This window comes from Halyomorpha halys, unplaced genomic scaffold, assembly GCF_000696795.3.
Source record: "Halyomorpha halys isolate HHAL.00 unplaced genomic scaffold, Hhal_1.1 Scaffold143.1, whole genome shotgun sequence".
NCBI lineage: Eukaryota > Metazoa > Arthropoda > Insecta > Hemiptera > Pentatomidae > Halyomorpha > Halyomorpha halys.
The window spans coordinates 581,769-593,324 of NW_027114557.1; the positions used below are offsets into that span (position 1 = coordinate 581,769).

Below are 11,556 nucleotides of genomic sequence, written 5' to 3' on the forward strand. Positions count from 1 at the left end.
CTTTACTTTGTTGTCATTTTCTCTTTTAAAATTCCTAAAAATTCTGGCTAATTGCCTTTGTCCCATCTATAACTTCTTCTATATAACTCTTTCATAAATTTAAAGATTGTTTAAAGAGGTTGATACAAGTTTTAAATATAAGAAAGAGTTATATGGAAGAAGTTATAGATGGGACAAAGGCATTTAGCCAGAATTTTTAGGAATTTTAAAAGAGAAAATGACAGCAAAGTAAAGGTATCCTTGAAAATGACCTGAGTGGTCGAAACGTTGGAAGGTTTTAAAAAGAATAAAGTTGAGAAAAAAGGATCAAATTTGTTTTTAAATATAATAAAGAATATTTATCACAACATACAATAATATATATATAATATGAAGCATGATGTCTAATATTAAAAATACAAAATAAAAAAAAATGAAGCATTGTAACGGGTTCAAAAAAATTACATTACGGAATCAAAATAAAATTTAATGCTATGCACCCCCCAACATTGGAATTGAGCACAGTTCAATAATATACCACAAATCAATATTTGATGTTTTTTAAAATACCTATCCAATAATAAGTATTAAAAAATAACCAGCTCAATTGTATATATTTTTAGGTTTTATAGACACAATAATATTTGGATTTACACCGTTTTTTTCTGTTTTTTTTTTATCCCAACGCCTCGAATGATCATTTTAAATAATAAACCATTGTATAATAATTTGTAGTTTTTTTTATTCAACGAAGTTTTACGAAGAACGTAATTGTCAGGGATAACCTTATCGAAGGTATTAGATAAAATCGAAGCTGTTTAAAAAATAAAAACAATGGCTTTCAGTCGGAAGGGTCGCAGTGAGGGGGAGGGGTCTTAAAGTATTAAAGGGAGGCTTTCAAAACCCGTACTTACCCAAAGCAAATATTTAACAAGCTCCATGAAATGTCGTCATATTCTCTCATCGCTGTTTGTATGAATATAAAATACAAAAAAATGAATCTACTTAAATAATTAAGAACACATAGGCAATGAAAAAATAGCTCACAGGCGATTTTAATTTTTTTAAAAAATAACAAATCATAAAAAAAAAAATAGTAATAAGCTTTAAAAACTATGCTTTTAAAAATTCGATAATTTAAAATAACAACACATGTTAAATTTAAACAATTTATGCTTAAAGAAACAAAACAATAATATCAAACTGGGGTCTGGCATTAATCCTTCACATGTTAATCAATTGAACTCTTTTCAGTGTAGTCCGGAGTAGTAGAATATTTTAATAAACTAAGTAAGTGTGCTAGAGAGCAGGATCCCACAGCACACCTGCCCAAAATATTTTATTGCAATTCTTCTAAACTCTTGACAGATTCCCAATCAGAGAATGATACCTTCCTTTTCCTCGGAGTTACTTACCGAGCAGTCATTGATTCTATCATAAATTTGATATGTATTGACCTTTTGACAATCCTGGGTATTATTAAGGTGTTTCGTCATCTGCCCCTATACCTGGTCAGGGTATCCTTCAGCGAAGCACTTAGGGCGTCCCCGGATATGAAAACATCGGTGTTAAGTTTGCCACATTACCAGAGTCCCCTGAGAAAAAATGGGATAGCCAATGAACCTTTAAATGTTCTAATAAAAATTACAGGTTTGACGAGGGACCGAAATCAAATTATGCAGGTGCAGGCCCTTCATGGACATGTCAAACTTTTACTATCTGGCCTAAGGAGGGGGACGCCTACCTCGGGGGGTTCGGTCACCGATGGCCAATGAGAAAGGAGATTCAAAAATAAGGTAACGCCCTAAAAGGGAAGTGGGAGAAAAGGATTAGAGCAACGAGATCAGGAAAGAGAACAGTGGAAAGGAAGACTTAGACGAGAGAGGACCAGGCTTGAGAGAGCAGCAGAAGCCGGAGCGGAGGAAGATGCACTTCGACCAGACGAAGGCGTACGAGACCTTCCTTTGACCTGCACAACCGTTATGAACGAGAAGACACCTACAGAACAACATCCCACGGCATGAATCATTCAAATCAACAGTTATAAATATAAAGTAAATAATTAGTATTAATGTAATAACCGATATTTTATGGCAATCATTTATTTGAATCATAATAATCAATTGTAAATAAATAGTTAATCTCTATATGTAGTTTATATACTATTATATAGCCCAATATACCACCCTTTATTATACTATATAATGAATGATAACAACATTTTATAAAGGTATTTAATTGGTAAACTGGTAAACACATAAATAGCCTTTGGAAAAGAATCCAATCATAATAATAGTTTTTTAGGACTCAATATATAATTAATTAAATAACTTATTTTTGGATAATAGCCTTCTGCGATTATCCTGGCATCCCGATTAAATCTCAATGCAGAACATATCAGATTTACGATTATACTCTTAAATTGAGTAATTCCGCTTTGCACGGGTAAATCAACCTGTCGATAAAAAATCAAAATTATCATTTAAATATTGTGTTTCATCTTTATGTGCAGAAGCAGTTGCCAGCATGCAAAGAAAAACTAGATCGAAGACCTTTTTCAAGATTCCTTTACGCTTTGTCTGACAGCGATTTAAAGGACGCTACATTATACAAACGCTAAAAAAGATTTACTTTTTTATTTTAAAATACAATGTTACATAAATATTGAAACTATCTTTTTACAAACTAGGAAGAACTCATCTGAAAGCATTACTCACGATTCAACTCACAAGTTCAAATTACATAAGTTATGCTCAATATATACCGCCGAACTCCACGCGATAGCAACAGCCCTCCATTTTTGCTTTTCAATAATTCAGAAGACTATTGTAATAATCTCAGATTCGTTGAGCTCTCTAAAAAGTTTAAAAAACATATACCCCGAACATCCACTCATTATAAGAATTCAATCTTTTCTTCTAAAATTATCACAACAAGGTAAATCCATTATTTTCACATGGCCTCCAAATCACACTGGCATTGTAGGTAACGAGCTCGCAGACAAAGCTGCCAGAGAGGCACTCACGCTCCCTGTCTGAGGCACCGCCGTTCTTACTCCTTCACAACTCAGTACACCCCTTAAATTACAAATATATATTAGAATAATGGCAGGCCAAGTGGGATAAAAGCTCTCCGAATAAATTAAAAGAGATAAAACGATCTGTAAAACCAAGGTCAACATCCTACTGCAACAGCCGTAGGGAGAAAGCTGCTCTAACCCGCTTGAGAATAGGTCATACTCTCCTCACGCACTCTCACCTAATCAGAAAACAGCCACCTCCAACGTGTAAATATTGTCAGTCCATTCTCACGATTAGACATATTTTTGAATAATGTACTCACTATTTTCCAACAATAAAGAGGATAGGACTGACTCCAAATTTGTCAGAAGCTTTCACAGATGAGGAAGCTAAAAATACATTAGTTTTGAATTTTTAAAAGCACATCGCCTTCTTTATAAATTATAACTCCTCTTTGATTTTGAGTTTTTTTTTATTATTTATTTATTTTATTTTTTATTTATTTATTATTTATTTATTTATTTTTTTTTTTTACTTTTATCATCCCATAGGCGTTGATGACCAGAGAGTTTTACGCCTTTAAGCAACAATCAACAACAACAACTCATCTGAAAGCTGAGTACTTCATATTTTAAACCTAGTAACTATTCCAACGATCTTCTCTTTGCCCAAAAAATAGATACGTAAAAAGAAGTATAGGATACTAAACTGGAATGGAAAGAGATCATTTTTCAAGACAAGATTTTTTGGATTGTGTGGACCTCAAAATGTGTATTCCTATCGAAAGCTCTAATTCGAAGTTTCTTATGCTTACAATACTTTATCATACTATGTATTCCATACGTAGATAAGTGAACGCAAAAATAGGAAATTTACTATTTAATAAAAAAAATTGTCCTTTATTTTTTACTTGAAGATGGCTTGTTCGGCCGAAATATTATGACATTAATAAAACTATGGTGAAGTATTCAAAAACTAAATAAACTCATTCACAAAGACCTTAACATCCCATTCGTTGCAGATTTGGCCCAAAACAGATATGCGTCTTTTCATTCCAAATTTCTTACCCATCTTAACCCATTAATTCTTAATCTTTCATCCTTAACAATCCCTAATAGTCGTCCGAGGCGTCTGAAAAGAAGATGGCCACAGGACCTTCTAATTTAAATTAATGCTTGAAGTACCACCAATGGGTGGTTCCTTCCCAAGATTTTAAAGTGTATACGAAACATACAACATATTTACTTATTGTATTTACAGTTGGAAATCACATTAAATAAATTTAAAAAAAATATTTAATAAAAATATAATAATATTTCTCACCTTGAAAAGTTTTAAATTAATTTAATCCTGCTCCTTCAGGATATTACTTCCATGGATTCCATCACTTTTCAAGTCACAGAACTTGTCAAACGCGAAGGACTTTCTTCTTTCAACTTAGGATATTCCTAATTGTAAGTCGCGCTGTGTGATTAATGACTTCACGGCGGTCTGTCAATAAATCTGTGGAAATCAACTTTCAATTCAACAAAACGTCAGACCAATTAGATTTTTTTTTCCTTATTGAAAAATAAATTCAGCGGAAACTAGAAACTAATTTAAGTTTGAAGGTTCGACTTCTTCGATATCTTCAAGGCTTCCAGCGAACGGAACAAATTTTAATTCGAAGAAATTGAATTAGAATTCAGTTGTCTTCTTATAGTAATCTATTAAAAAGAACTTATTAGATTTAAGCATTCACGAAATTTTATTCAGTCATGAGTAATACCGATCACAGTCGTGAATATTTGATACTAGATTAAAATTGTTTCAAATAGTAAAAATCAATTATGTAAAAAACCTAAATCGTAAACAAAACATTAATACGCTACCAAATCTACACTTACATGTTGAAGAATTTGAAAAGGAAAAATCTGACAACTTTGGTACAGGCCCACATAAAATTTTATTAATAATTGTTAAGAGTTATATCTTATAGCATAAAACATAAAATATCAATTCCAGAATAATAATAATAATATCCGCTACCTTGGACTACATCTGGAGAAACGACTGACCTGGAATCCTCACAGAAGACTGAAAAGACATGAAACTGCACGCCGATTCCGACTATTACAGAACTTACTTTAATAATACCCCCCTTTTAATAATATCCTTTAATAATACCCCACTTATTCCTGTTGAACAGATCTATATTCCTGTCATTACTTAGGACTACATCTGGATAAACAACTGACATGGAATCCTCATACAAGACTAAAAAGACAAGAAACTGCTCGTTGATTCCGACTATTACAACATTTACTAGACAAACGGTCTTAACTCCCAATTCATTACAAAAGATTGATCTATACAACTACAATAAGGCCTACCTGGACATACAGCGTTGAGCTTTGGGGCTCTAATAAACCTTTCTCTCGAATTTCTCTCGAATCCAATCTTTACAACCCCAAACCCTTCGTAAAGTACTTAATGCTCCTTACTTTGTCACAAATAAAGTCATCCATCAGGACCTAAATGTTCCATATGTTGCCAAATTGCCAGAACCAGATACCAATCATTCCATGATAAGCTTCCCAACCACCCAAACCCACTTGTTTTTAACTTTCTCCTTGATTACCTGATAATCCTCCAAGGCGGCTAAGATGCCTCGAGATATTCTCCTCTAAAACCTTTATCGGAGTTCTACACACGGGTAGATTCTCCACATGTCTGTGATCTTTTTCATTTCTGTAATCTTCAATGTAATTACTTTGTCACAATTAAAGTTATCCAAAAAGATAAGATGTTCCATATATCAAAGCCCGAACCAGATATCAATCTATCCATCATTGACTTCCTAACTTGTTTGATGTCACACTAAACATAAAAATCCAGTTGTGACGGTCTGTAGTACGTCGTAATAACATCCACTGCCGTTCGACCACTGCTGCTGTGGTAGGATGGTACCAAGCCTATCATATACATGGCCATGGGGGAATCACTTTGAACAACATAATGTCCTCATTCCGTTAATATAGTAGTTGGAGCACACATTAATTTATTTATTATAACTCAAATAATTCATAATGATAAAGATATTTAGACATAAATAACTCCTAACAGTACGTTAACGGACATACCTTCAGAGGAATTTTTTTCTTGTTTTGTTAACCTGAATTCATATTTTCTGCCAGCATACAACTCTGAAACACTCTTTATGAAGAGGGCACATACCAAAATTTGTCAACTTATGATCTGCTTAACTACACTGTACCCTGAAGAAGATTAACTTAGTGTGCCAGCGAGGAAAATAAGAGTTTGGGACATTAACGATGAATTTTATAAAACATCACTTTTATTTTATTATGAGATCATCAAGCTTTGTTATATCTCGGGAAAAGTGAGACAAAATGAGAGAGGAGACAAGAAGTTGACAGGTAATTTATATTCCTTAATGATTCTTTAATGGGATATAAGTCGACTTTAGTCATATTCATGGAAGAAAATTATTATCCATCTCAACAAACTCTACATCTCTGGGTAACATCAAATTACCTAATACTCGTATATTATTATTATTATAAAACCTAATTTAAACTGCCCCTCATTACCAGCTATTCGGATATAATGTTGTTTTTTCCTTAATTATAGAGAGAGTAATATAAAGAGATATATCCCTTAAACGCTTAAATGTTTATTTTATGTAGTCAGTAAATATAGAATGCTTGAATACTTAGAACTATAATACATATTACCGTTGATTATGAGGAGATGATAGAGTTATTATTCAATAAAAACACCATCGAGTTAAGTAAAGTGTAACTGATCGAGTCTGAAGTCTCATCCAGGATATGATTTTGTCTGACATGCTGCAAGAACATACTTCCCAAAGGAAACGAACTGAATAATATCTGTTTGACACGAGCTGCATCATTTTGAATTTTATGCTCGAAGGGTGTGATTATATCTATTTGAAGTCTACAGGAGACCTGCGTCACAACTAACCACCGCTGTTTGTTCTTTTTATAATCGATTAGTCCTGATTCGATAAATAGCCAACGATCTCAAACGCCATTAGTGCGAACCAATAGCCCAGAAGATGCAAGTTCATTAGGCCGGAAACTGCACCTCCTTGCTTCAACTATTTTTCCGACCAACTGGAAATTGTTAAAACTTACTGAAGATTTAACCCCCGCCCCCCTTCCCACTCTCCCCCGCACTTTATTTAAAATTGTAAAAAATATATAAAACTTGAGGTTTTTAAATGAAGAAATAATAGATTAATTATTTATTATATGATTGTTTGAGAGTAGTTTATTTTATTATTAACATACACAATTTTTATCCATATTACTCCCAACTTTTATTCTTAAAAAACTCTCCAACGTTTCGGCCCACAGGCCATTTTCAAGGAGACAACCTATAAACATTTTTTGTTTTTATAATAATTACATTATTTCCTTAACTACATACTGATATCTTTGGCTATACCTAAAATATTGATGACTTGTTTTTAATCTTATCTACAGGCTAATTGCCCATCTTTAAAATAAATTAAATATTAAAATGACATCATAAAAACTTCATAATATTTTTAAATTGATCACTTACTTACATTTTTTTTTTATATCTTAAATTCAAAAACCCTTTTATACAAACAATCTCCTCTTTTTCACTTATAATATTGTAATATTATAATTATTATGTTTCAATTTATAGTTTCTCCAATAATCGACTTCTATCAATATAACACACAGTATTTGCTTTGGAATAATAAATACATCATATTTTTTAAGTAGGTCTTGATGATCAGTCAATAATACAACTTTCGCAAATTTAGTGTTTGCATATTTATGCCCTACAAAAAAACAAAAAAAAAAAAACAGTTTTTTGGAACTAATACTTTCTTCAACTAAATACTATAAAACTACAAGTACATGGTGTAATATGTGATCAATAACTATATCAACTAAAACATTAATTATAATTGTCTATAACATTGTGTTCTATATTGCAATCCAACTTACTCCAGATTTCCAGGTCCAGTGCAAGAACTGTATAGGTTTTGAAAAATCAAATTGGTTAGGAAAACCCCCAACAAACGTGTAACAACAACATTATTAACCATAAATTACACTATGTATTTGTAGTTAGTACAATATTGTTTCATAGAAATTAGTTGAAGAAAGTATGTATTCTAAAACACTGGGTTTCTTCATTGTAGGGAACGACTATGCAAACAATAAAGACCAACAAAAAATATATACCTACCACAATCAAGCAACAAGTTATCAATATATATATTAATAATCATAATCCTAAATTTCAAATCGAATCCTCATTAGATTTTTTAAATAAATTTATTCCATCCAATAAATACAATTGGATACAATAAATTTCCAGGATTATAATTATTAAAATAAATATTAATGTGGCATTCGATATAATTGTGATTATACATATGATTAGATTCAATTTATAAGTAATTTAGAAAAATATAATTATCTTATTTTCATTTTAGTATTTGTTAATAAATCATCCATAAAGACCTTAATGTTCCCTATGTAACCGATCTAGCCCGAACCAGATATCACTCCTTCCATTATAAACTCCCTAACCATTCAAACCCCCTAATTTCTAACCTTGCGTCCATTATCTTCCATTCCTGACAATCCTTCGATGCGCCTGAAAAGAAGATGGCCACGAGACCAGCTAATGTAAAATGTCATTAGAGTCCAATTTAACTTAGATCAGATTTACTAAATGTATTATAATGTACTGTTGTAAATAGCAATAAGTAAATATTTAAAAAAAAAACAAAAGTAGTTGTTAATTGAATTATTAGTTGTATCACTAGACATCAGTTCATATTGTACTGATCTAGCATATCAATTGTAGTAGCCTTCACAACGCTCTGATAGTCAAATAAAAATAATTACATTTCACTTATGTCTATCACTTTTTATGTGTTATTTTGGCACCGACCGACAGATGTCATCAACTTGGACCATATTGGATGAATTTTTTTTTTAAATAATATAAAATAAAAAAAAAGGGTGTAAGAATAATAAACTATTATTCATCTAATTTCACTGATAATAAAACCACCAGTACTATTTTATCACTATAAATATTAATTGGCACTAGAAGATCCTATTTTCTCCATTTTCTCAGATGTCTGGAAGTCACCCCAGATGGTGTTTTATGTTTTAGCCCAAGACTAGAGGAATTCCTTAGCAATGATAGAGGGCTGACGGAATTCTGATGACGGAGCAAGGTAAGATGTTATTCCGCTGCTCTCTGTAGGAGTTTAGGCACAGTCACCTTTTCTTATAGTGCCCTATATGCTTAGCATTTTTCAGAAAGTTCATCTCCTTATCAACTCTTTTATTATATATTATTGCTTATATAATTATAATTATTATTTAATCTTTCTTAAGTTTTCTTCCAATGAAGTCGCATACGCATGAAATTTCTTCTCATGCGCTTAAAAAGGAACAGCTTGAATTTGAGTAGGAAAGTAGATAGAACTTCATCATAGAATAAAGTTATGCATATTGTACGAAAACCCAAGAGGACAAAATATGATATTTTTTCACCCCAATTTTAGATTAGTTTAATGAAAGCTATGTATAATTACCAGTCAAAATTGCCAAGTAAAGGTTGGGAGAATAAAAAATGCCAGATGCTTTAAAACATAAAAAAAAGTCATATCTTTAAAGGGGTCTATATCTTTAAAACTACTAACAAAACTAGAAAAACTAAGACAACATAATTGAAATTGTAGTATATTTTCTAAAATATGAGCCCTAAAAGAGCTATTTACGTTCAATAGTTCTTGAGATACAGCTCTTTAAAAAGACATACATAAAAATAAAAAATAATAAAACTGAAAAATCATTATTAGTGAATTTATTTTGAGAAATATATATCTCAATAACCATTCGATGTACATATGTCTATTAGCACTCAAATTAAATCTAGTTTAATGTACCGTAAAGTAGTTTAATGACGTTTATCTACATAAGAGTAGTACGTTTAATGATATTTCCTAAAACAAATTGATTTATAGTTTTTTAAACAAAATTTCATGGGCAAAATTTATATTCATATGTGAATATCATAAAAACTACGATGATACGTGTCATAAACAACTTTATAGTTAAACTAAACTACTTTATATTCATAAACATAAACTACTTTATATTCATATGTGAATATCATAAAAACTACAATGTTATGACACGTTTCATTTAACTAATTTATAGTTAATAAAATTACCTTTATATTGAGTGCTGGCAGGCTTATGTACGTTTAATAATTTCTGAGATATATTTTTTCAAAAATCAATTATTTTATCTGAATAACTAGTAATTAACATTTTTTTAATTTCTTTTGCCAAATATCATGAACACTACTCTTACGAAGGTAAACTACTTTATGGTAGATTAAACTATCATTAATTTGAGTGCTAATAGACATCTGTACGTCGAACGGTTCCTGAGATATAGATTCCTCAAAATAAATTCGCTCACTACTCATTTTTCATGAAGTGTTTTTTTTTTTTTTAAGTTATATCTCGGGATCTATTAAACGTAAATAGCTCTATTACGGCTCATATTTTAGGAAATTTACTATAAATTCAATTATGTTCTCTTAGGTTTTGTAGTTTTGTTGATATAGGTCGCCTAATGAAAAAAAATTTTTTTTTCTCTGAAACCCTCCATTTTTTATTCGCCCAACCTATACTTGGTAGACTAAGAAATTTCGACTAGTAACTATACATTATTATTTTTCATTCAATTAATTAAATATTGGGTTTAAATAACTGCATTTTTTCTCCCCGGCTCTTGTACTATTACTGCTTGGTACAAAATATTCACGAAGTTTTCACTTTACTTACTCTTTTTGCTTATAGTACTTCAGCAAACATTCTCTATTCTAATTATAGTATGTCTTTCTTTTTTTCCTCTCCAGTAAAGTCGAATACGCATGAAATTACTTCAAATCTGCGTAAAATCTATACTTTGAGACAATGTAGAAAATTAGTTATTTAATAATACTATTTCTAATTATTTTATTGTCAATTGGCATTTTTTATATTCACAGTGTAATTAAATTTGTATCATATTACGTTATTTTAAATTTGTAACATATTATATGCATGCTTACGTTATTTGATTACTTATATTTTAATGATGAGAAGATAGTATATAGGAGGAGAAGATGGTTGGGGATGAGTAATTAACACAACAAATTTGAGAGAACTTATTTAATAGTGCCAACGTTTCGGCTAGAGTTTCTAACCATCATCGGGGCTAAGAACAAACAGCAACATAGCAACCATTGAACACACACTCACACAAAAAAAAAGAGATAAAATTTAAACAGAATAATACAAGTAAATAATTATACAGAATGAAAATTAATTTAAAAAAGTGATGAAAGGTGGAAAATAAAACATTTAATTAAATATGTAAGTAGAACAATATAAGCAGGAAAATAAAAATTTTAAAGTTACATAATGCAAAGAAATGAATATACTAAATTAATAATAAATTTTGTTTGTTAAAGC

At 30.8% G+C, this 11,556-nt stretch overlaps 1 protein-coding gene across 2 annotated transcripts in view; it reads left to right on the forward strand.

Annotated features, from left to right (window-relative positions):
- The window catches only part of LOC106678427 (GTP-binding protein Di-Ras2), a 627,505-nt gene that overhangs the window by 194,827 nt on the left and 421,122 nt on the right, over window positions 1-11,556 (forward strand). Inside the window, exon 2 of one of the 2 annotated variants that reach the window (XM_067051714.1) lies at window positions 9,195-9,258. The exons of the other annotated variant lie outside the window; for it this stretch is intronic. Within the exon in view, the coding sequence (XP_066907815.1) occupies window positions 9,246-9,258 (13 nt within the window). The 5' untranslated portion in view covers window positions 9,195-9,245. The remainder of the gene's footprint in view (window positions 1-9,194; window positions 9,259-11,556) is intronic. 2 annotated transcript variants of the gene reach the window in all.